Source organism: Phaenicophaeus curvirostris, chromosome 2 (genome assembly GCF_032191515.1).
Source record: "Phaenicophaeus curvirostris isolate KB17595 chromosome 2, BPBGC_Pcur_1.0, whole genome shotgun sequence".
NCBI classification, from domain to species: domain Eukaryota; kingdom Metazoa; phylum Chordata; class Aves; order Cuculiformes; family Cuculidae; genus Phaenicophaeus; species Phaenicophaeus curvirostris.
Window position 1 is genome coordinate 8890001 of NC_091393.1, and position 26149 is coordinate 8916149.

Below are 26149 nucleotides of genomic sequence, written 5' to 3' on the forward strand. Positions count from 1 at the left end.
GGGAAGGCGCAAACTAGGCTTGGAAGCCAGCTGGCGACTTCTGTGACTTCCCACAAAGTAGCACTTCCCAAGAGCAGATGGAAAACCCAGGCCTGGATAACCTGGTGGAAGCAGCAGCGGCAGGCAGGCTGTGCTTGTGCCCATACGGCAGAGGGACTGAACTAGAAGCTCAGATACTCAGAACCACAGAGTCATTGAATATCTCAAGCTGGGAGGGACCCTTAAGGATAACTGAGTCCAACTCGATGCACTTCTACCCATCCAGAGACTGTCCTGAGCCAGAGATGGGGAACAGCTGGGATCAAAATGCTGCTGCCTGTGGGGTGGGAGGCTGGTGATGTGGTGGGGAACCAGTGGAGCAACATCCTGAGACCAGAACTAGAGCTCTGCTCACTAAAAAGAGACAAGAAAACTCCAGACAGAAATCAGGGCTGTCTGGCAGTGAAATCCATCACCCAGGAACTTGTAACGACAGCAGAGTTTACGATGGAGAGTCTGGTTTGAAAGTGCCTTACGAGCTCTCTCTGCTGGTGTATTCACAGGGATAACCACCGTGCTGACCATGTCTACGATCATCACGGGCGTGAATGCCTCTATGCCTCGTGTTTCCTACATCAAAGCAGTGGACATTTACCTGTGGGTCAGTTTTGTGTTTGTCTTCCTCTCGGTGCTGGAATACGCAGCAGTGAATTACCTGACTACGGTGCAAGAGCGGAAGGAGAGGAAACTGCGGGACAAGGTGAGGTGTTTCTACCTGCGATGCAGCTTTATGTCCCTGGAAAGAGGTGTGGGAAATGTCTGGGAACGTTCAAAAGTTTGCAACTACAATGATCTGCTCTCAGCTGCCCGGGGATAACGCAGTGTGTGTAAAAAGACACCAGCAGAGGCATTTCACGTTATAAATATTTGCTACAGTCAACACACACCCAAATTCACTGCTCTTTCTTCAGAGTCTGAGGATGCTAACTCAGTACATGTAGTATTCCACTGTCTGTATAAATGACACAGGTTTTAAGATTTTACCTTTAAATGGTTTTTATATTTAAGATCCAAACCTGTGAACAGCACCAGACGGATACTGCATTTTGGTTTTCAGATAACGTAGCACATTTCCCCAGCTTTCTCCAGGTACAGTCTGGACTTAGACACAATGAGCCAAATTTCCCATTCTGCATTTGTTACACCAAGTTATAACCACTCAAAATTTCAGCCTAAGATTTTGTCTTCCAATGCGGCGAGCTTCATACCTTCCTGCTTCAAGGCACAGGTCCAACCTTTATTTACACCCTGATATCGGTGCTTAAGCTGAAAGAGCTTTTCCACAGACGGCCCCGCTCTCTCTCAGACTGTACCATGTCTGGCAGACGGGAAACTGGTGACGCAAATGCTGCTGCCCAGCTCCATCCTCTTGTTCTCCCTTTTGTGTCCCCTCCTCTGCTTTTGTGAGGAAAAAAAAGGGATGCTTATGTACAACTCAAACCCACCCTGTGCTTGTGCCCACAGCTTCCGTGTGCGTGCAGCCTACCTCAGCCCCGGCCCATGATGATGGACGGCAGCTACAACGACGGAGACGTGAACGAGCTGGGGCACTACATGTCCGAGAACGGAGATAAACAAGACCGCATGATGGTGCACCTGGCGCTGGGGTCCGAGAGGGGTTCGGGCAGGAGGAAAAACCAGAGATATGTCAGCATGCGGATCGACACTCACGCCATCGACAAGTACTCCAGGATAATATTCCCTGGTGCATACATTTTATTTAATTTGATATACTGGTCTATTTTTTCATAAGTATACGTAACTTGGGTAGTCTCAGAACATTGTGACATTAAATGAAAGTTCCATCTCATAGGCTAACAGAAAGAAAATGGAGAATTGTTTTAATAGGAAGGAAGATTGATTTTTTTTTTTAGGATTTATTTATTTTTTTATTAGATGCAACTCATCTGTGGCATAAAAATTGTGCAAGTTTCACATTTCAGCAAAATATAGGATATACGATCTAAAATTTTATACTTATTTACAGCTGTGCTATGTTCCTTCTTGTGCCTCACAGGCCACTGTAAATTATTTTAACAAGTGACTATAATTGCCAGTTTCTTATAAATGGTGCATCCTCCGTTTTGTGCCCCTGAAATCCTGTTCTCTTAAGTACCTGAGTGCATGCACACATCTCAGCAGGCTTATCACATTCGGGACCAGAATAAGAATATGCAAATACTTGTGTGTTTGCAGGATGAGTTCAGAAGTGGCCATTATAAACACAAAATCAGAAAATATTTTGGTAAAGCTGTTGATGGTTACAGCTTGCTCTCACTGCTTAACGCATGCAGCCCTTGCAGTACCGCACTGACAGGTCCACAGAGGAATACTTTCAGACTTGTGCTTTGTCTTGATCATTTTTTAAACAAAGAAATATTTCCCAGCTATTTGGACTGCCTTCTTAAAATCAGACTTGCCACATACATTTACTAAGGAACGGACAAAGGCCGTTCTTTCTGCAATGCTAACCAAATCCTCTGGGAAACACAGGAGCTCTCCTTGGATCTGCTCATATGGGTCAGTGGGAGTTCTGCTGATGAATTTCCTGGGAAAGAACACAGGTTTCTCTACAGAACGATTCAGTGAAGACAATCAGATGTCTACAAAAAGACTAGAACTACTAGAAGCAGCCACTTCTCTCTGAGATTATAGTCTGGGCGTTCCTGGCCTGCACAGCCTGAGAACTTGTTGCAGCCCTGAACTTCTCGTCTCTGCTAAAGCCACAGGTAATTGCACTTGCTTACAGGAAAAGTCTAGTCCATTCGTTTATAGTAAAAGCGTAATGGAAAGGTGCTCAACAGGTGACAAAGCAGTTGTAAGGACTTTACATCTGAGTTACTAAAGATATCATGCCAAACACTTTCAAATGAAGTAAAAACCAGCTTCTACCATGAGACAGCAGCTCCATTGCAGAACCAGGTACATCTACCTGACTTTGCTTTCCTGCTGCATCCATCTCTCTGGCACCTTGCAGCCCACCGTGCTCTTACAGCAGGCTCAGCACCTTCCAGGGCAAGAGTAAAGAGACACAGATGGAGCTGGAGGCACTCAGCATTGACTTAAGACCCAACTCTCCATCACAGTTTTCAGCGGAGCAGCCAGCCAGCATAGATGCTCCTCATGGAAAAGGCAAATTCTGTAATGCAGAAGTAATAAAATGTTTCAGGAAAACAAGGTGTCTCAGAAAGTGAGGTCATTCAGTTGGCCCACTGCTGCGCGTTATCCACCTACAACCACAAAGCTAACTGAGGGTTTGGATTAACAGGACTTCGAACACACGCAGATTTTGCACACAAATAAGTAATTCATTATTCCCTGTACAACAGATACTGTTGTTTTTCACAGGTGTAGCTGCTCTTGAGAACGTGACCAAAGCAGTTTTGTCTCAAAAAGGAAAGTGAATCTTCTTAAACAAAATCTGCCCTGGACTGACTGATCTGCTACTCTAAGCAACAGGCTAGTGACACAGACATTGCAGTTGTTTGAACACTGCTGGTTGCTGCTTTAATTTTCTATGTAAATATATGTCATGACATACCCAGCATTTCTTACAACTACTAAAATCATGACATGCAAACCTACCTGCACTCCACAGGTAAGGTAATGAAATCACAAAAGCTAAAATAATTTTAAAAGACAATAAGGTAGTTTCGCTACTCATTTTTACGTAGCACTTCTTTCATGTATACACAATCTTAGCTTCATTTAACCAAGTTTCCTTGATATCACATTATTCTCTAGTGAGATTTCATTCATGAGACTAAAAAAAACAAATCATATTTTCTTAAATGAAATATTTCAGTCAAATGAAGGTAGAAAGTTCACTATTCTGGCAAAAACAGATGAAAGGTTGGCCACGCTCCATTATTCAGATGGCACCTTCCCCCCCCACAGTTAGCTCCAAGACTTCTTGGGCACTACTTGCACAGGAATGTATTTAGATCCTTAGCGTTCTAAGAACCCATTTATTTCTACCGTTTAAGAAGAGCATGAAAAGGAGTGCCAGGTTTTATTGTAAGCTCTTCAGCTTCATAAGAAGCTTAATACTACATAGTTTGCTCCAGTACTGTACATTCCTTTGTAGACTTGTTAGTCTCATACTACACACATTCTTTGGCATCTGATCAGCATTTTCAGAGAGATTTTGGAGATACAAATGGGAGTTGAACTTCCAAATTCCCTGGCTTTCAGTGGGAGACTGGTTTCTAACTTTCCATGTGATTTTCAAAGTTTCTCTTCCAGCACATCTCCCTGAACAGACTCCATGATTGCATTTACATTGCTAATTTGTGTTTTATTTGGGAAATTCTAGTGCCTTTTCAGTCTGGTATAAATGTGTATATAGATGTATTCTGTAAGTACAGGGTATGCCATATACAGCCAGTGATCGCAATCAATGACTATACTAATAAAATACTATTTACACACAGGTTTTTGTCTTTTAACCTTCCAATATATGTTTTTTTGTATCCAATAATTAACAGTCTGCTCCTTTCCATTTCCACAATAAATCAGCGATTTGGTTTGGTTTATTTCTTGGAACACTCAAAATCACAATAAAACTTCACATTTGTACAGCATTGCATTTTCTACCTCTGAATGATCTCTGTGAGCTTATTCTATGTGTACGTAAGACCTTTTTCCTCAGGACTGGGAAATCGTAAACCTTAAGGATGAACAGGAAATCATATAACTGACTTTTTAATTTTAAAATTATTTAATCCTGAACATTTCGCTCTAAATCACAAACTGTTGTAAAGGATGCTGTTAGCAAGTTATGAGAAGACCACTCTCAAGGAATACCAGGCAAAGACTTACTTCAACAGCTAATGAGACTCATTCACAGAAAGAGTCCTCGCTCTCTGTGACTGCAATGTAATCAGGTACAGAGCACTCGGGCAACAGGAACAAAATGTTTACAGAAATATGAATCACAACATAGTAAAGCCGCTTCCCATTTACTGTCTGAAGAAAGACCAGTGGACCCTTCTACACCAGGCAGCTTAGTTCAACAGGTTACAAGCTCTCGCCTTCAATATTTTTCATAGAAGGAAATCAATTGTATTTCACGGTTTATTTTCGTGTTTCGTTTCACACCAGGCATATCTCTTATTCAAGTTACAGGACAGATATTTAACGAGGCAATACTGTAGCTTGGTAGGCCGGCAGAAGTTTTAAGTTCTTCACAAAGTCTGGACATAATTATCTTGTCTTTAAACAGCAATGATTTGCTATTGGCTGTACAGAATCATTTCACCAAGTAGTTTATCACCTACACATTCTGATTTATCACTTAAAGTATTGTTCTTGACAAATATTCCAATATTTTTAAATTACCAGCAGTCTGGGGAAGTCTGCAGTTATGGCAACTTAAAAAACATGCTAGATATTTTCACAGATGTGATTTATGACTAAATTACTGAAAACTAAAATGAGTTTTGTTCCCATGGGAAATAGATTTCTCTCATATGTTGTATCATTGCAATAGTAAAAATCTTAACATTAAATCCTAAGCTGCTTTAGTTCTGGACCTTAAGAAGGAATGTTCTGAAGACACAAATCAGAATTAACTTGCCTGGGGAAGTTGAAAAGTTTCTGTCCTTGGGGGCTTCCTGGATTCAGCAAAAGAATTCAAGATCACCCAATCTAACACTTCAGGCTGGAGGCTGGACCAGCTTTAGCCCAAAAGAGATCCTCCAGAGAGATCTCCCAAACCTCACTCCTAATATTCTATGAATTCTAAGATATTTTAATAGTTAAAACAGCCCTAAGAGTGTAACTACCACCACTAAACACTCTTTGAGAAGCTTTAACCCTTACAAAGAACCTGCTCATTATGGCAGACTGAAATGCAAAGCTTAAGACACTCACATAATCAATACTAAACTGGGGGGGAGGGCAGAAGTCAAACATGCTATTCAAATGAAGTCATGCAGCATCCCAATATTAATCAAAGGCGAAGAAAATTCAGTTATAATTAAATTGCTTTATTGATATCAACCCATCTTTAATCAGTGCTTCAATTTCACTTTAATTCCAGCAATGATTACAACAAAGTTAAAAATGTGCTTTTAGTGCAGAAATGTTTAATTAATGACCTTGGACGTGGTGCAGCCAACAGCCAGCTAGGCTAGACAAAGATAACTGAGAAGATACATCAGCTTGTATGAAACAAGACAGCATATATTCCTATCACTGGGATTCCAACACTCCATCTTAAAACACAACAAAGCAAGAAGTTAAGCAATTCATGCACGAGGAAATAAAAAGCCACATATGCTAAGGAAATGCACAAACTAGCTCATCAACTCGGACACAATCATAACTGTGTCTGAGAACTCGCAATGCACAGTTTAAGTTAAAAGTTAAGGAGAAAGTTTCTTTGATAAACATGAGACCAAATTTCATTTGGATTTAATATCCAATTTACTACCCTGGACATACCTGTATAGCTCCGTGTCCAACCTGTTTCATGCATTCACCTGTCAAAACTGTCTGCTAATGAAGGATGAAGGCAAGGATACTGCTGTAAGGGCCTATCTTGTAACCTGAAATGCTTACAGTCATGCTCAACTCCTCTAGTAAGTGGCTTCTAATAAAAAATAAACCCATTTAATTGTGCCTCTAGTTCTTACAGAAACTGATAAGCAGTAATTATAGAAATTGAATACAGGAATTAATAAACCATAAATTCTGATTAAAACTCTAGAGTTTACCATTTAGAGACTGGTGCTGTTAAAAACAAAGGTTTCTGAAATTTTGGGTATTGTGACTTCCTGGGGAATGCAGTTTGACTTCTTTTCAAAAGCTTACTATAATGCCTGCCCTTAGGAAAACATTAACTAGTAAGCTGCTTTTTTACTCAGTCTGTTGACTCAATTTGTATCTGAACAAAAGATTAGTTCCTGCTCTACATATTCACATGATCCTTTCAAAAGCTAATGGAAAAAAATTCCTAACCAATTTGGACACACAGAACACTACCAATATAATTAGCAAAGCTCTGGGAAGTAAAAGCATTAAACAGACTAGCCACACAACACAGAAAAGATAACAGGCAAAACTTGAGATGTAATAGTATATGGGAATAAACAGGTCTGAGAAGCCAATTACTGCATACGTCATCCTCAGTGCAAGCTTCTCAGAGCTTACTACAGGGGTACGCATGGAACAAAGTTAAGGTTACCTTCATTTGCTGCTTCATGGTACCATGCTTGCATCTTGGTGAAAAAGATTTCCACTGTTTTAGCTAAATTTATCTGCATCCTTCAGATCAGTTAACCTACTGCAGCACCTTGTGTGGACAACTGCATTGCCCTGGAATAGAATCTAAAAAAAGTGCACACGTATTTTCCTGCAGTAGTTCAAATGTATTAATTTAAACAAAAACCACACATTTAGTAGTTTTCCTCTTATTTTTGATCAGTGACTTCACGACACTCAAAATTTATTATGAAGAAGGTCAATGCATTTCAGGACAATCAACCTTTACAGACTGCACTTCCATGCAAACAGTTCTATTCCATTGCTAGAAGCTACTATTCTTTAAAACCACGCATGCTTTCAAACATACACCCTTCTCTCCAGTGAAAACAGCTCAGGTTTTAAGCCTCTATACTTTGTCGCAAGAAAGTGACTGGCTGGAGAAAAATGCTCCATAGATCAGATTCAGCTTATGATCACAAAGTAAGTGCTTATTCTAGAACAAAAAATTCCATGTAAATGCCATATTTCCCCTATAAGGGATATTACTGTAGCAATACATAGAAAATGACTGACAAGGGATCCAAACACTATCATTCATTCAACACAACAACTGAAAGACAATATATTTGGGCTCTCTGAAATTCATCACCATATTGAATACAGCAAACATAACAGCTACAGGAAATTACACACTTTTCAATGCAATGATACTAATTCCTTCTTCTAAAGTCCTGTTGCCACCCCACACCGCCCCCCCTGCCAAAAAAAAAAAGTCAGCATTTCTTCAGCTTTGTGTTTATCCAGCCCCTTCTGGTATTCTAATACCATGTCTCCATTAAGTCAGTCCTACTGAGAGATGTTTGAGTTTAGCGTGGTGCACATGACACTTATGTGCCAACACCAGACTCTTTGTTAGTTTCCACTGGATTTATTTGCCCCTCTTCTTTTAGCTTCACCTGTCTGAAGTCTTCCCTGATTTGTTCTAGCAGACCTGGCTTGAAAATGACATCCAGTGCTGTCATGGCCAAAGCTTTTGCTGTGCGCAAAGCATAGAACTGAGCATTCTGTGACCCTGCAGAAAAAGAAATTTCAGGTTAGATTACTAATACTACATAGAAGCCACCAGCTCACCACACAGGGCACATTTTATAAAAAGATCTTCAAGTTTCAATTGCAAGAACAGTTTCTTAAAAATCTGCTTCCATAAATGAAATATGTCTGTTTCTGAAGCTTCATAACAAATGCATACCCTTAACAAGCTACTGACATAGACAAATTCAAGACTGAAAGTAGGAAAATGAGTATTCACATCTTCACTTTTAGAAAATTTTTATACCATTATCTCTACTATAATTCTGCTTTAGGAATTAAAATTATGTATTAATATGGCTCATGTTTAGAAACTCATCTGAATGTACTGCTAAGGATAAAGGTTCTAATTTCTTCAGGCTCCATGGTATACTGAAGCCAGGCTTTTAGTACAAGGAGTGGTGACCCTTCCCATACGTATTATCTTTAAGCACAAAAAATAGAAATTCAACATATTGTCAGCTTTTTTATACAATTCTGCAATTAACTAAGTTAATTGTCTCAGGGTCCGTATTCAGCTAAGATCCCATCATACCTGAAGAAAGCAACTCCATTTCTACACAGGTAATCACATGCAGACACTTGTAGATGTAGCACGTACACTTTTACACATTTACTACACAGTAGCTTTGAACACTATAGAAGCACATGAAAACTTTAATCCTCTGTAATATGAAATATTTAAAATACTGAATTTCTAGATTTGCTGTAATGGGGAGTCAGCAATCAGTCCCTACAGGACATAAGAGCCCCAAATAGAAACATCTAACCTTTTTCAGTTCGACTCACCTGCAGCTTCTGTGTACTGCTCAGTATGATTCAATGCATCAGAGCCAATATAAAAATAAGGATGAATCCCAGGGACAACAAATGTAACATTCCCAAAGTCTGTGGAACCTAGAAGCAGCACAAAAATTTTCTTAATGAACAAGTGTTGAAGAATTTTGAACGCTGTAAGAAAATGTATGACAGATTACCTCCAGCCCATATCTAAAAAAGAATACCCTCTGCCCCAAATACTAAAATAAAAGCAATTATGCTGAGACCTTACCCATACAAAAAATGCCCATCCCCAAAATGTTTTCCCTAAAAAGCCATCTTCAGATGCAGCTCTCCAGTGTACTTCTGATCAATAATCAGTTACAAGATGATGTATCAGCATGTTCTTATTCCATTTACTGGTTTTTGGGGTTTTTTTTTAATCAAGAATCTCCTGATAGCAAGCTGTTAATTCAGAAACAATGAAAGCTAGAAACCTGGGAGTTTCAGCCTATTTTCTGCTACAGCCCTTAGAACCAAGCCCAACAATTCACACTTTTCACCAGCATTAGGTAGGACACTCTGAAGTAGGAACAATCTATTTTTAAACAAAACCAGATTTAGAACAAGTATTTTTTCCTGGGCTTTTTGGGGTTTCTCAGTTATGGAAACCTTGGCAGCACAAGCACTCTTGAAATAACAAAATCAGAAATAAACTCCAGATGAAACACTAGAGCTTTGTAGATGTAAAAAAAATAATAATCTTGAAAGCAATGCTGCAGACTTTCACAATGATTTTTACACACCTGACTAGCACTTTCAGTCTGTCAGCTAGTGGTACCTATCTCAAAGTACTGCCTTCTCTCTTTAATAATACCATCCAGAAGTAGCAGATCCTTCATAGTAAATCATCCAAGAGACTATTTTCGTTATGCAAAGAATCCACTCAGTATGTGTTAAAATGACAAAGAAGCTGGAGAAATCAACATGCCAGTTATCGCAAAATACAGATGCCAGAGGACGCATTGTTTCGTAGCACAAAAAGAGACGTTACCAACTAAGATGTCAACTAACTTTTATTCAGCCCAGGGCTGCGAGAATTTCTTTTTTTAGCAATGGGAAAACAGAATGACTCTTCCCAAGATTTATAACTTGTAACACATCAGGTAGCCTCCGTATCATGATACTTTACGGAGGTAAGATATTGCTAATGACTTAAGACTTCGTAATGAAATGAAGAATATGGATTTTGCCTGGAAGCATATAATTATTGAAAGTGAGTCCACAGAACCTACATTACGTGATCAAAGAGGACAAGATTAGCTTGTTATTTGCTCTGCCTGCAAATGGAATCAGCAAGGCTTGTCCAAAAAAAAGCCAAAACCAACCCATACCTTTTCCCATAAATTCAGCATGTATTTGAAGAAAATCCAACTCTTGGGACAACAAGGTCAGTAGTCTACACTATCAATCCATTCTTTGGTCAGTCAGGAAAGACAAACCAGAAGTCTGAAGTTCTGCCTACTCTAGACTAAATCAAGACTTGCCTTAGTGAGTACTAATATACAAACTGCAGGAAACAACATGGTGGCCCTTTCCTTGCTCTCACCCAGCAAATGCAGCATTAGTAATTTCTGTGTATCCCAGCTCTCAGTCATTAATTCCACTTAAATTTATATTCATAACCAATCTACTCACCAGTTTACAAGTTATTTTTGCTGAATGTTAAGGGATTTAAGCTTGGTATTTTCTAGTAATACGGAGAGCCTACCAAGCCTAAATCTGGGGAGCTTTTAATAAAAATGTGACAGCCAAATCTTCCCCTCTATCAGAAAACACATTATACCCTTCAGGGACAATAACCTAGTGGCATGTTTAAAACATTAGGTGTTCCAATGGTTTCTATACAAACATCTGGAACTGCATGCTTGCTAAGGATGTATGGATTGTGATTCCTTCTGGAAGCATAACTGCACAGTTACCAATGCAATACACAGACTCATGCACCTTCTTCAATAGGAAAGTATTGGGAGCTCCGATCTCTCAAAAAGATATCCCGAAGCTGATACTGAAACCTCTTCAAGTCACTAAGCATGTACCGGAAGCCAGTATTGCCACATATATAAGCAGAGGGAAAAATGCAAAACACTCCAGGAAGCATTTATACACAGTTCCAAGCTTCAAAAGTGGTATTTTCAAAACATACTGGCTCCTTAGGATCATCTGTACCAGCCTTTTGCACAGGAAGCCAATGAACCCCATGAATATGAAATATCAAAGTTATCACTAGTGTGGTTTCCTCATCTAAGGCACACTACACTAAACCATCTGCTTTGGGAAGTTATCAATACCCTGTAGGAAAGCTAACCTACCAGCAGAACAAGAAACAGGTCATGGCACCTCGTCAAACCTAACTCAGATTCCACTATTTCATACCACCTGCACGCTAAATGGAGCGAAGCGTGCACGAGGCACACACAAGGAACTGTGATTTGATGGACTAAAGGAATTCTTCACAATGCTTAGCTGCCCAGAGCAATACCTGTAAGCAGACCGATACTAATACCCATGTAGAGGTGGCAGCGAGTATGCTCATCTGTTAACGACTTTTCTGCTGCACAGATATGGAGAAGCAACTGAGCTATCTTCCTCCCCTTTCAACAGAAGGACCTGATATCCTAAAAGAAAACATTGAAAACCATATGAAAACTAAACAGAAATAGAGGTCTTGAAAAAGATGAGACAAAAACACTCAATCCTCCCCAAAAGGGTAGCATACAAATTCCACTCCTATCGAGACTGTGCTTTGTCATCACTCCTGAATCACCACTGCAAAAATTCAGAGAAGCAACTGTGGAAAAAAATTCAATGACGCCTATGGCAATATGCAATAAAAACATAATTGCTCAAGCATATTTTATCATTCAAGAAGCAATTTTAAGACAGGCATATGAAGAGTTTCACTTTAAGCAAGTTAAGTTTTAGCATTTATCATATCACATAACTTACATATAAAAGCATTATTACAGTTAGGGGTCTGTGCTAAGTTCATTCAAAGTCCTCTGAACCAGCAGGATCACCAGTATTCATGATGTTCACACTTAATACAATGTTTTGAAGAAAGCAGTTAGCAGAGCTCCATAAAGTTTCACTACAGCAAACATTTTAAATAAGGTTACTCAGTCCCTTTCTTAGGCTAAATTAGCAAGATAGTAAATCTTACTTCTACCATGCTGAATAAAGGAAAAAAAAATCTGGTTTTAATTATTATTTGTTTTTAAACCCAAGACAATAAACCAATTAGAGGAAATCTGCTAGTGTTGCTTTAATTTGGAAGAGAAGTAAGAAATAAGAGACAAAAGCCAGAATACCTTTAGATATGCTCTCTTCCCTCCCCCAAAAAAGTCTGCAGAACTCTATGCCCAAACACCAAGATCTCAACTATCCAAGAGATAAAAATGCATTTAATAGAGAGATTAGTACCACATTCAAAGTAATTGGAAAAACTTTTTTACTGAGAGCAGTCTTTTCCTTCTAATCAAAGAAAAAACCTTTAACATGAGTGAAGCAAAAACATTTATATACAAGGTTATGATCAGTAGCAAAGAATATGAAGTATCAGCAGCAGTTATAAGACTTGAACAGAGCTCCTGTAGCAAGACTCTAGGGAAAAAAAACTGTTAAGGGTAGTGAGAAATCCACCTCAGTATTCAGGAATTCACATTCCTATTATTATACCTCTGAGAGACCAAGAAATTGAAACAGTTTGAGACACAGTCTAGACTGAGAAACAAACACCTACTTGAATGACACTCTTTGGAATGCCATATCTGTGGAACTAAAATTAGAGGCATGTAATCACCTGTTAATGGAAAGAGGTTTAAGTTAGGGTTAGAGAGATGCCTAAACTTCCAATTAAAAATCTCTTCAAAAGCTCCCTCTGAAACATTAGTTAGATGCCAGTGCATTTTTTTTAATATGTAAGCTTGGAAAAAGGTTCCTAGAAACTAAATCTCATCTTCATTTACAGCATAAACAAGGATTCTGTAATTCAAAGCAACAGAATGAGCTGCAACTCATTCCACATGCTCAAGCTGTCAGTAAAACAGTTCTTATCTTTACATCCCTCCATCCCTCTTCCCAACCAAACTGTTTATTTGAAATATTTTCACAAATACTATCAGAAAACGATTACTGCTTCCCATACCTGTTCAGAAAATGTCTCAGCTTCTATAACAAATACAGAAACACAGGCCAAAGGTACGAGCATCCTACAGAGCATCAATATTCTAATTTGGCTTTTTTTCTTCTAAGCAAACTATGTTTAACCTACCTTTATCCCACCACTTTTTACACTTAAGAGCTGATCAATTTAAGCTTAAGTTATAACAAAAAAACCCAGATCAAGTTACCTGACAAACTATTCAAGATAGAGTCTTCTGATATAAACTCTATTCCAAGCTTCTTTCCATTCTCCTTGTAAGCTTCCTGCAGGGTCTTATTTGGAAGGACATTGTAGTAGTCATTTTCACCCCCTTTTATATCCACCTAGACAAAAAACCCCAAATTATTAGAAATTTTTAAGCCAGTTTAATGCAATCAAATTTAAATGCCAGAACAGTTAAGTACACAACCATACTTCAAGTCCCTGTCAAAACAGACATAAGTGCTAAGTTTCTTTCAAAAAATATAGCAGTCTGTCAAATATTATTCCTGATCAAAACACAGCTGGTGTACTGTCAAGCTTGCACTAGACAGTCACATCCCAGAAGCATGGATCCAGCATCTCCAAGAATAGTAAGCAAACACTTCCTGTAACAGCTTCATATAATTTCCACTGCAGGTACTATTAAGTTACATAGAAATATATTTAGTCTTTTACCAAATTGTTTTACTATTTATTGCAATAGCTGCAGCCTCATTCATGAAATGACTTCACACAGGCCGTAAGTTTGAAAACAAATGTAAAAACATACTAATGTCAAATTTCCAGAGAGATCTTGACTTCTATTTTGCTTAAAGCACACTTTCTGAAATCCTCTTCTAGCTAGAGTGGAAGGGCCATACTTCTAATGCCTCAAACAGACCTTAAAACTCACTACTGCACATTCATATACACTATAATCTGTTCTGATGAGCACAGACATTCTTTTCACAGCTGTATTAGCTACCAACCTGTAACTACAGAGCAGGCAAAACTGACTACCTTAGCAATACACTGCAAGGTAATAATGATATTGATGGAATCAGCTACCAGAGAGACCATTTACTAAAAGGAGTAAAAAATGACTAGAATGCCAACTGAAAAAAAATCACACAATATTTCATATTTGGTTTCTACATGAGCCTGCTGCTTAATGGAGCAAAAGAAATAGAGGGATACTCCAGCTTACTGAGGAAGAGCTAAAGGTCCCATCTATCTTGAAGGGCCAGGAGGAAGATCTTGGAAATTACAGACTGTTCAGACCATGCTATCTATCCTCAAGCTCCTTGGGAGAATAGAGAGCAAATAAACCCTCCTAAGACCCATGCCCAGGCACATGAATCACAAAGCAATTGTGACCATCCAGCATAGACTCATGGAAGAGCATATGGTGTGCAACCAAGATTAGCTTTTTCATGTCTGGCTCAGTGGACACAAACATTCAGGATGTAAGTATTATGATTTAGTGGCACAAAAACCCACACTGCTGCCTGTTACTTCTAGTACCATCTGCAACCAATACCGGTGCCATTTCTTTCTTAGTATCTTTGTTACTGACGCAGACAACTCCTGGGAGGCCACACCTGGTGCACTTCCTTCAGCTTTGTGCTCTCCAACTCCAGACTAGAGCAAGACCAAGGGAAGCTCACCAAGAAGATTAGAGTGCTGGAGAACACGACATAAAAGGAAAGGTTGAAAGAATTTGGTTTGTTGAACCTTCTGAAAAGAAGGTTATGGGGATATTTATCACTGTCTAGAATTATCAGATGGAGAAGGTACACAGACAACAGAACCTGACTTCTCAGAGATGCCCAGTGATACAACAAGAGCCAACTAAGGAAACTCCTACTAGATACAACACATTCACAGAATGTGGTTGAAGTCAGAAAGCACCTGTGGAGGTCATCTCATCCCAGATCCCCTGCTCAGTTTCACCTACAGTTGATTGCCCAGCACCATATGAATACAGCTTTTGAATATCTCTAAGGCTGGCAACACCACAATCTCTCCAGGCAACCTGTTCCAATGCTCGGTCATGGCAATATAAACACCAGGAAAATCTTGCATACTATAACGTGGTTAGAGCACTCGAGAGAGGTTGTAGAATTTCACGCTTGGAGATACTCAGAAGTCCACATGACACCAAGCATATTTTTACGCTCTGAGCACATTCTAACTGGTCCTGCTCTGAAAAGAGGGCAAGACTAGACCTCTGGAAGTCTCTTCCAATCTAGATTATTCTACAATTCTGTGGTATTCTATTTATAAACAGAACCTTTGAGGACACAAAGCAACGAAACAGCAAGTAGTATCATAGAAATTATCTCTTTCAGTTAAACACCGTTCAAATGCTGTAAATCTGGGTGTCCTATTCTGGCCTACCTTGTCTCTAGCGTAATAGGAACACATGACCATGAACTCATTCTTACTTTGCATCCTGTGGCCAGGGCTGCAGATTTGAAGCAGTTCTCAACCTTCTCTGTCAGAACAGAAAGATCTCTCATTGAAGGGGCACGCAAGTAAAACTCTAGTTCAGTGTAGGAAGGAATGATGTTAGGTTTCACACCACCATTTTTTATTACACCTGTAGAAAACGAAAAATCATGGTTCAGTGTCAAATACAAACACCTCATCCCTTGTAACAAAACTGCTTGCTCAAAACCTAAATATATTAACAAAAAAAACAACAAAACATCAGCTAGGCATGAAATATATAAGTAAAAGAATACAGTAGATAAAGTTTCTTCACCACATCAGATTAAGAGGAAGGTGTACAAGTTTTTCAACACAATATCATTGCATTCTTTGGTAGACATCTGTTACAAACCTAAAGACAAGCCAAACTAGAATCTGTAATTAAGCTCTGAAATTCAATGCACCCCAGTTGTAAAGCGACCTGGCTGCCATTGAAAGAAAAAAAGTTTTAAAAAGGCTACTTTGGATTCCAACTTTCAAAGCTTTCCTCCACTAGAATGTTTTCAACTTATTTTACCAGCAGATTGGAGAGAAATTGAGTATTGCATTTCTAAGCAATAATGGAGTAATGTGTGCGTGGCAGTGCACAGAAAGTTTACCAGATTCCTTGTACTGTAATAATTCTTTGAAAATATTGGGATGTATAATACATGTAGTTTTAATCAAGAATGAATTTTGAGTTGAAAGCATTCCCTCAAGGAAATGAGAGAACGATATAGTTTTCAATGACAGCATCAGAGGCATTACTAAAGATATGATATTTAGATACTTAAACACTGAAACATTGCAGATCCTAATTCTACATTAAATTTCAATGCATTAACAGCTCATTGCTTTCAACAGGCTGCCTGTTTCCCTGGTTGCCTATCCCACATATAGAAATCCAGAATAAAATTTACTTTCTGTAGTACCTGAGAAACTACCTTAAATGTATCTCGCATTCAAAGAGCAACGAAGCTGGCAAAGAATCTGAAGCACAGTCTTACGAGGAGCAGCTGAGGGAAACCAGAGCTGTTTAGCTGGGAAAAGAGCAGGTCAGGCAGAGATCTTATCACTTTTTACAATTACCTGCAAGAAGGCTGTCGGGAGGTGGGTGTTGGTCTCTTCTCCCAAATAACTAGTGGTAGGGTGAGAGGAAGTGACTTCAAGTTGCCCCAGGGGAGGTTTAAATCAGATATTAAGAAAAATTTCTTCACTGAAAGGGTTCTGAGGCACTGGAACAGGCTGCCCAGGGAAGTGGTTGAGTCACCACCCGGAAGGTATTTAAAAGACCAGTAGGAGTAGTGCTTAGGGACATGGTTTAGTGGTGAACTTGGCAGTGTTAGGTCAAAGGCTGGACTTGATGACCTTAAAGGGCTTTTCCAACCTAAATGATCTATTATTAAATGGAAATACTGCACAAAGTTATTGATACGTGTCACTGAAGCCTGAAAAACAACACTATCTGGATGCAATAGGCAACAAATCTTAACTGTTGCTGCAGAAAACCTATTAAGATTATGAATATGCACACCACCCCCCCCCAGTAAAACCCTTGAATCTCAAATACAGTCAAAGTAAATAAAGTGCCAGATTAAACCACTATCAGTACTAGTCCATAACAAAAGGAACAGCTCAGCTGAGAGACACACATCACAGCAAAGGAATCAGCAAGTCAAATTTGCACAACACATCATAACACATTTGCTCAAAACAAGTACCTTAACAAGTAAACAGTTTTCATTTGTGTTCCAATACATTTGTAAATGAAACTGAATAGAGCCTAAGAGTATGTCTACACAAATTTCAAATTAACTCCTATATGGACTGAACAGCAGATCTAGCTTAAAAGCAGGGCGCCTGCATGCTACTAGTAGCACCTAGCTCACCCTGCTTCTAGACAGATTTTTTCACAGCCTGTTTAATACAACTTCTTGAACAGAAAAAAAACCTACGCTCCGATTTGGGCAGCCTGATCTAGTGGGATATCCTTGCCCATGGCAGGGTAGTTGGGACTAGATGCCCTTTAAGGTCCCTTCCAACCTTAACTATTCTATGATTCTATGATTTTTCAAGAGGGCAACATTTACTCCACCCATAAGCAGGGAAGAAAGAAGCTTATCAAATACTGGAAAACTCAAACCAACATTGTTCAAACACATAAAACATCACTTAAAAATTCTAGATTCCAAGCAATGGAAACTACTTCAGATTGTATTAGTGAGTTAATACTAAGATTTTTAGGATCACTTAAGTCAATCATTGCTGTTACTGCAACACAAGACTTCCATCACACTGCTGCAAATAAAGTATTCCTAAAACTAAATCTCATTCTGGCTGCTTACACTTTCCCAAATGTATCTTCAGTATTTCCAGTCTGAAACCCAGGTTTATGACAGCAGTTGTATCAACACAGTCACTTAACTTTTGCAGTAGTTACAGAAATGTTACCTCTAGGAGGGGCTTGCTTAGATACTTAGTTGTTTTGCCTACATTACCCATATAGCCTTTAGATACCATGAAGAAAACAGCGTTTAGGGGTTTTGCCTTAGATTCAATAGAAGACTTGGGCACTTCTAGTCTTAAAACTGCAACACCGTGAGTTTCAGAACCTACAACTCATAATTAGGTAACCTTGTTACCTACAGCGTAAAAGGACAAAGAGCTAAGGCTGTGCCTGCCGTCTGAAGTTTATTTGGGTATGCTGCACAGAACTGCAAATATCTACAGTCAAAAGGGTTAGGGCTTCCAGACTCCATTCAGATATCCTGGAGAGAAAAATATATATATGCATTATACAGCACAAAGAGCCAAGACATATCATGGCCATTAGCTCAGAACTCCTGGAAGTGTTTCAACCTCCTAAAAAGCATTCCAAACAAACAGTTCTACATTCAGAAGTCCTGTAGAAATGACAAAGTTTGTTTTCACATTGGAAAAGGTTGTGTTGGTTGTAATAAGGGAAACCTGTGTTTATAGGGCAGCTTCCATCTCAGCTTCCAAAATAAGTAGTGCATGATGTTGGAGGAGTGCCAGTCACACTTAGTGGTTAACATGTCTCATAGCAAAATAACCCTTCTACTTCAAAGTCTACTAGATACTAAATATTATAATCAGGTGCACATCTGGTTGGTTGGTCTACTAACCAGAACTACAGGCTTCTGCCATCATTTGGTTTTCATATTTCAACAAATAAACTTCACTCTAGACCACTACACCTTTCTATAAAGGTCAGTTTAAATGGCAACTACTTATCTGAATGCCTACTACAAAAATGATGCAGTAATACTTTTTTTCAGAAGCATTTAACCTTACACTTCAGCAAAAATACACACTAAGTTCAAGGAATTCAAAGCCATGTACCAAAAAACCTTAGCACTTTTTCCTTTCTGAATTGCAACTTCAAGTGCAAAGACTTAAAATTTGTCTAGCCTCAATCTAGATAGCAGCATCCTATTTTGAATCTGACTCAAAAGCCTGTTATCAGAAGTTAGTTCTGGACATTGACACGATTTTAAAGATAGCAAACTATTGAAATTAAAAGCTGCTATTTAATAATGTTTGAAGCAACTAGACTAGTTTAGTACAATAATGCAATATTTTAAATTGTGGGACTTTGTAAGTTAGTATTTCAACAGCCTAAACTCTTACTTGCTGGACATTAGATTTAATGAAGATCTCACCATGAACTCTCCAGGTCGGTTTCATTTGCTGTCTTAAAACAGACAGATTGTTGTATGCAAGAACAGCAGCATCTAATGCATTAACTCCTTCCCAAGGATAAGCAGCAGCATGAGAAGCTTTTCCATAGTATTTCACAGTCACACTAGGAAATAAAAGGCATTTCTTATTTGTTTTTCATTCACTGAAAAAGCCGCTAAAATAAAAAGTTCCTTTTGATCACACAATTATTTGTTATTTAAGTTTTGTGCAGCAGAATATCAAACACTTTACCTGGCACTACACTGTTATAAATCTGAACTATCTTTAAGTGAAAGAAGACCCTGAAAATTCTCTAAAAGAAAAGTGAAATTGAAAGTTATCAAGAACCAGACAGGCAAAACAGCTATCAGTAACATACCACTATACAGCCTTTCCCAGAGAAGTACAGGCTTCACATACTAATTAAATGTCTTCAACACTTTTATTAATACCTCCTGACGGTTCTAAGACTTAAAGTTACCAACATTCTTCTCAAGCAGATGAGAAATCCTTTTTTCTTATTCAAAATCAGAGGTTGATTGTCCTAATTCCTATCAGACTTCAATAAGATGTGTACAGTATGTAAGACAACAAAAGCACATTACTAAAATCACATGCAATCCATGTCTAAATAACATAGGTCAGGTTTTAGAAGTGTAGCAAAGGCAGGGCCTAGTATAAAATATACATGCTACAGCAAGGATGTGCTTTCCCTGCACACCTCAAAAAAGCTGGTAGAAAGGCATGTAACAAGGAAGAAATCTAGTACAAAGGTTATCCTTCAACTTCATACAAGTCAAAATGCTGCATCTGAACACATCCAGTAAGAATTTATCTTATAAGGGCATTTATATTAGCCTTAAACAAATTAGTATTTCAAACTATGAAAATTCTTTACATGAGAGGCAAATATTAAATACTGACGACTACATAAGGTAATACTACTTATCAGATAGACAAATATGAGTTTTTTAAATCAGTACTAGAGATTTTAACTAAAATCTGTTTGTGCTTAGTACCCAATCCTTTACATAAACTCCATCCTCAAGCTCAGAGTTCCCCAGAGACACACAAGCTGTCTTCTACCCAGCTAGGACAAGCCCAACTTGCTTGTCCCTGTCTTGCACAGATGTCAGCTTAGCTGCTTATCCTGAACTGACCCCCTTATGCTCTGAACCTTGCCACAGATGTAACTTAATATCTGAATTTAAATACTGAATAGCAAAGAGGGACACAATGAAGCATACTCCTCCAGCAGAAAACTTTGCCTGCTTCTGCCTGCAATCCAAATGAAATGTGCCCTTTTCCACCCACCTTCTCCTCCAAGACAACCACACACCCCGTTCTGTAGAGAATAAGTTTCATTAAAATTTATTATCATTATGAAATCAAGACTAAAACTTATCCATTAACATCTCAAGTAATGTACTGCAAGTCCTCAAACCAACGCAAAGAAGGCAGGATAGATTCCTGGATATTCTCAGAAATATGAGAAAGGGAAAGTAAGGGAGAAAATGTTGCCATCTTCCCCCCCCCAAAAAAAAAGAGAAACACATACCTATTAAAAAAAAAGTTTTCTTGTACTGCTGTTGCTACACAAGTGTAACACACTCCCAGAAAAAAAAAACAGCATATTTCGCTAAATAACAAAACCCTAAGCCAATTTAAGAGTATTAGCAGAACAATGTGGATCCTGTTTGACCAAGAAAAAATAGGCTGATTAGGTGAATGATAAGTGAATAAGACTCAGCAATTTTTGGCACATATTCAGCAGTTATCCCAGTATGTTAATTTTACTTCAGGCACAAACAAGCTTCAGAGTTTGCAGATACAGCAATACTAGCAATTTAGTGATGGCCAGTCCTTCAATTCCTTGGAAACAACTGAAAGATCACTTATAAATCATCAAAACAGTCTTTGTACCTTTGGAATCTCATAATTACATAAATCCTGAGATAAGCTGAGTATTTCAAGCTTTTGGAAGCCCTAAGCTGTTTTGCTCAGTACTTCAGTTGTTCCGTGTCTCCTCCATACTCAAAGTTTTAAGTCTACCTGGGACTTGTACCCTACAAGAGACCATTACTTCTGAAGGGAGATTTCCAAATCTTACTGTATAAAACTAAAAAGGCTATTGCAAGAGTCAAAATGAACAGAAAGACAAAACTATCTATGAAGAGGAGTACAGTCAAAAGGTACAGCAGCCAAAAATCAAGCTGAGATAAGTCTTGAAGGAAGTAACAATAAGCAGTTAAGACTCTTTCAAAATACACTGACAGAATCAAGCCCACAAGTGCTGGAAGGCAGCAAAACCAACATGAAAACAGCAGCTGAGTCAAGTAAAAAATGGTTGGAAAACCAGTCATTTAAATATTACCGAATTTAGTCAGAGAGCACCAAACAATGCTTGGAAAAAAATTTTTGCACTGCAAGGAGGTTACTAGTGGAGTTTCTACAAGGTAAGATTTTGGGATTCAAGAATTATTAGTAACTGTAGCATAAAGTGGGAAAACAAAACCTGCTGACAGACTACTGCTGGAACACTATCAAAACAAAAGAGGTTTGTAACATCGAAGAACAGCATAGTATTGCAGATTGGCAGAGCAAGAACAGAACGAAACTCAACATTTAAAAAAAAACCCCACAGACTAAGCATTAGTTTAAGAGTTGATTGCTTGAAAATTACTTAAAAGGAAGCCCTAAACATGCCAGCTGTCTCCAAAATGATAGACAGACACTGGTCCAAGCATCAGCTGAGTAAGGTCTAAGGGAATTCTACCTCATGTACTGTGTATAACGCTGGTTATGCACATTCAGCACAGAGTGCCTCAGACAAGCCAAGTCACTCCATGTACAAATGAACAAGTGCTGACACTGAACAGTAGGACTAATCAAAAGAAGCCAAGGCATGATTTCTAAGAATTAAATGGCTATTTGGTAAAAAAAAAAGGTGAGTGAGTGTATGACGGCTGTCTCTACTTATGTCGGGGGTAAATATGAAGAAAAACCAAGACCTACTTTGAAGCGAAAAAAAGTTGATGTGAGAGTTAACAAATATAAAATGGCCATGATTAAATTTAGGCAGGAAGACAATGAGGATGGAGACAGCAGTCAGGCTCAGCTGGCTGGATCTTTCACAATTTTAAGAGAAAATGTGAAAACCTTCCAAAACTGATTAAAATGCACACAGAGGACTACATGACTCAGTGCCTAGGTAGGCAAGAAAATAGGATCCACAGGACTCCCTCCAGCTGGATGTTCTAAAACTTAAAAGAAGGTGTTATTTAAAGATAACTTTTTTTTGTAGATAAAAAGAAATGCCTAAAAACACCAAGTATGGATTTTGTTGACACATGCAAGATTATCTCGGAGCCATGAGGGAATCTGTAACACTAGGTCGAATGCTTTGGCAGAATGGCTCAGAGCGTCCAGAACTGACTGCAAATACCACGAAGGGCACCCGCAAGGTCCCCGGCCTCGAGAAGGGAAGGGGAGAACAGTTCTGGGTCTCTCACAACAAGAAGGATGTTGAGGCTCTGGAGCGAGTCCAGAGAAGAGCAACGAGGCTGGTGAGGGGGCTGGAGAACAGGCCTTATGAACGGCTGAGGGAGTTGCGGTTGTTTAGCCTGGAGAAGAGGAGGCTGAGGGGAGACCTCATTGCTCTCTACAACTACCTGAAAGGAGGTTGTGGAGAGGAGGGTGCTGGCCTCTTCTCCCAAGTGACAGGGGACAGGACAAGAGGGAATGGCCTCAAGCTCCACCAGGGGAGGTTTAGCTTGGACATTAGGAAAAAATTCTTCACAGAAAGGGTCACTGGGCACTGGCAGAGGCTGCCCAGGGAGGTGGTTGATTCACCTTCCCTGGAGGTGTTTAAGGGACAGAAGGACGAGGCACCGAGGGACATTATTTAGTGATTGATGGGAATGGTTGGACTAGACGATCCGGTGGGTCGTTTCTAACCTGGTGATTCTATGATTCACGAGCCAACCCTTCCCCCCCTCGCCCTCTCGCTCACTCGTGCTCGGCCACGTCGGGCAGGTAAGCCGCGTTCTCCTGCGACGGGTGCGCCATGAAAACCACGTCCAGGCCGTCAAACGCGCCGGCGTTTAGCAGGTCGATTTTGCCCCCTCCCTGCTCCTCGGCAGGCGTGCCCAGCACGGCGATCTGCGGCACAATGAGAAGGAGGGGGTGAGGGCCAGGGCGGCGCGGGGCTCGGGGCCCTGGCGAAGGCGGGGGGGTGTTACCTGCACGGCGCGGGGCGCAGGCCCCGCCAGGCTCTCCAGGGCGCCCTTCAGCCCCAGCGCGGCGCCGGCCCCGACCTCGGCGATCAGGTTGTGGCCGCAGGCGTGGCCGAGCCCCGGCAGCGCGTCGTACTCGCAGAGGAAGGCGATGCGGAGCGCCGGCGGAGCGCCGCCCGCGGCCCACTCGGCGCGGAAGGCCGTGCCCAGCTTGTAGCGCGGCCGCACGGCCCAGGCGGCGCCCGGCAGCTCCGCGCTGGAGAAGAAGCCGGTCAGGGCGTCGTGCGCCCCGCGCTCCGCGTACGCCAGCTCCGGGCGGCTCCAGATGCGGTGGCTCAGGGCGCCCAGGCGCTCCGCGTTCAGCTCCACCGTCTCGCACGCCCGCTGCTTCAGCGCCTCCAGCGCGGCGGCGGGGCCGTCCCGCGGCGGGGCCTGCGGCTTCATAACGCCCGCGGCGAAGCCTCGACACCCTCCCGCTCCCTCCCTCGCCTGCCCACGCGTGAGCCGGGCGCGGCAGCCGCCGCCGCCTTTTGTAGCCTTCCCGGCGCCGCGGGGTCCGCTGGGAAATGTAGTTCCCCTCCCCTTCACGGCCAGCCGGCGGCGGCCGGAAAGAACTACCAGTCCCAGCGCCCACCGGGGCGGGAGCGCGCCCCGCCGGTGCCGCCGGGAGGGGCTGCGGGAGCGGCGGCCTGGAGGAGGAAGATCTGGGCTGGGCGGAGCGGGGTTGCCGGCGGCTGAACGTGAGCCAGCAGTGGCCCAGGGGGCTGAGAAAGCCAAGGGCTTCTTGGCTTGGATCAGAAACGGTGTGACCAGCAGGTCCAGGGAGGTTATTCTCCCCCCTGTCCTCAGCGCTGGTGAGACCGCTGCTTGAATCCTGTGTTCAGTTCTGGGCCCCTCGCCACAAGAAGGATGTTGAGGCTCTGGAGCGAGTCCAGAGAAGAGCGATGAAACCAATGAAGGGGCTGGAGAACAAGTCTTACAAGGAGCGGCTGAGGGAACTGGGGATGTTCACCGTGGAGGCTGTGGGGTCATGCTGTCTACAACTCCCGCACAGGAGGTGCTGGTCTCTTCTCCCAAGTAACAAATGATAAGACAAGAGGAAACTGTCTCAAGTTGCATCAGGGAAGGTTTAAACTGGATATTTGGAAAAAACCTCTTTACTGAAAGAGTGGTGAAACAGTGGTACAGGCTACCCAGGGAAGTGGTGGAATCACCATCCCTGCAGGCGTTCAAAAAATGTAGATATGGCACTTTGGGACATGATTTCGTAGGCACAGTGATCTTGCGGGTTGACGGTTGGACTTAGAATCATGGACTCATAGAATAAACAAGTTGGAAGAGACCCACCGGATCATCGAGTCCAGCCACTCCTATCAAACACTAAACCTTAGCACCTCGTCCACCCGAAGTCTTTTCCAACCATAATGATTCTATTCTTTGATTCTTTTGCTGCTGACTTAACACACACCACACACAGGTGTATTTGCCATCAAAGCAAGGTATGCCTGTATGGCCTGTGGGCACATAGTGCTGCCCACTAAAGTCCAATCTGTGGCTTTGCTGACTTTCACAACGAAACCCTGACGATCAGCTGCGTGGGGTTTGTTTGTTTGTTTGTTTCCTGAAGCTGTTGTATAAAACAGCATTTGTTTAAAACCTGGTATATCACTAATGATGGTTTATCAGAAGTTGGAAAGGGAATTGTTCTTATTTTTTTTTTATAAAAGTCAGATAACAGGGACCCTGCCCATCTAACCTACTCATTCCTTACCAAACCTGAAGTCAACAGGAAATTACAAGTTCTGGTGGTTTTCTCATATTCATTTAATTACCAGAAATTCACTTTTTGTTCATTTTAATCATGGTTTATCCACTGTACCCTTTCTGCATAACTTTTCCGTCACCTGGGGAGGTGCTTTGGTGTGCTGAACTTCAGGTTTCCCCTTTCCACAGAAAATGGGGGAGGTCCTTTTCGTAGTGATACCCAAGCCCTACAGGACTCTCAGTCAGTCCAAGCAGAGTTCAACCTCCCATGCCTTATATTTGTCATGAGCTATTTTTACCCACCTGGCAAGTGACGTGGTTGCGGTCGGTTCTTTCTCTCCACCCCCAAAATCCTTCCAAGTGGAACAAAGCTGCCCATCCAAAACCACTGAACTTTCAACTACCCTATAGATACATGCGGTTAGTGTTTGTTGGCTAGTGAAGGAGCATATACTCAGTAAAGGGGTTACGTTGTTCAGATCTGTTTGCCTGGGGATTTCTAGGACTGCAAGCCCTTTGAAGCAAACAGGGTGTTCCTGCACGTAATACCAGCGTGCTTTAGGAGCAACCACTCTAGGCATCCATCAAACCCAACCGCTTTTGCAGTCATGGAAAGAGCTGGCTATCACTTTACATCTTAGTAAGGAGGGGAAAAACCCCATACGTTTTTTTCCTAAATACCTGGTTGTCTGAG

The 26149-nt window shown here is 40.9% G+C and overlaps 2 protein-coding genes across 3 annotated transcripts in view; one reads left to right on the forward strand and one right to left on the reverse strand.

The window, feature by feature from the left end:
- Nucleotides 1-1859, forward strand: part of LOC138717648 (gamma-aminobutyric acid receptor subunit rho-1) — a 30038-nt gene extending 28179 nt beyond the window's left edge. The window contains exons 9-10 of the mRNA XM_069851281.1: nt 543-739; nt 1504-1859. Coding sequence (XP_069707382.1) covers nt 543-739; nt 1504-1791 — 485 coding nt within the window. The 3' untranslated portion in view covers nt 1792-1859. The remainder of the gene's footprint in view (nt 1-542; nt 740-1503) is intronic.
- Nucleotides 1860-6008: 4149 nt separating this feature from the next.
- On the reverse strand, nt 6009-24183 carry PM20D2 (peptidase M20 domain containing 2). 2 transcript variants are annotated; one of them, XM_069851282.1, is made up of 7 exons: nt 23698-24183; nt 23469-23617; nt 19438-19580; nt 15730-15884; nt 13509-13644; nt 9127-9234; nt 6009-8320 (listed from the first exon to the last, which is right to left on the reverse strand). In XM_069851282.1, the coding sequence occupies exons 1-7, from the start codon at nt 24133-24135 to the stop codon at nt 8136-8138; spliced, it is 1314 nt and encodes a 437-aa protein (XP_069707383.1). In that variant the 5' UTR covers nt 24136-24183; the 3' UTR covers nt 6009-8135. The 2 variants fall into 2 exon arrangements, 1 of the variants encoding a protein (XP_069707383.1); XR_011336919.1 differs by lacking the exon at nt 6009-8320 and adding an exon at nt 11639-11774.
- Between the last annotated feature and the right edge of the window lie 1966 nt (nt 24184-26149).

Excerpts from the sequence above, each read along its gene's own strand:
- PM20D2 (XM_069851282.1), bottom strand. The coding sequence starts at position 24,135 with ATGAAGCCGCAGGCCCCGCCGCGGGACGGCCCCGCCGCCGCGCTGGAG. Across the intron at positions 23,618-23,697 it reads CTGCGCCCCGCGCCGTGCAG|ATCGCCGTGCTGGGCACGCC; the intron begins GTAACACCCCCC and ends ATTGTGCCGCAG. Across the intron at positions 8,321-9,126 it reads GCAGTACACAGAAGCTGCAG|GGTCACAGAATGCTCAGTTC; the intron begins GTGAGTCGAACT and ends CTTTTTCTGCAG.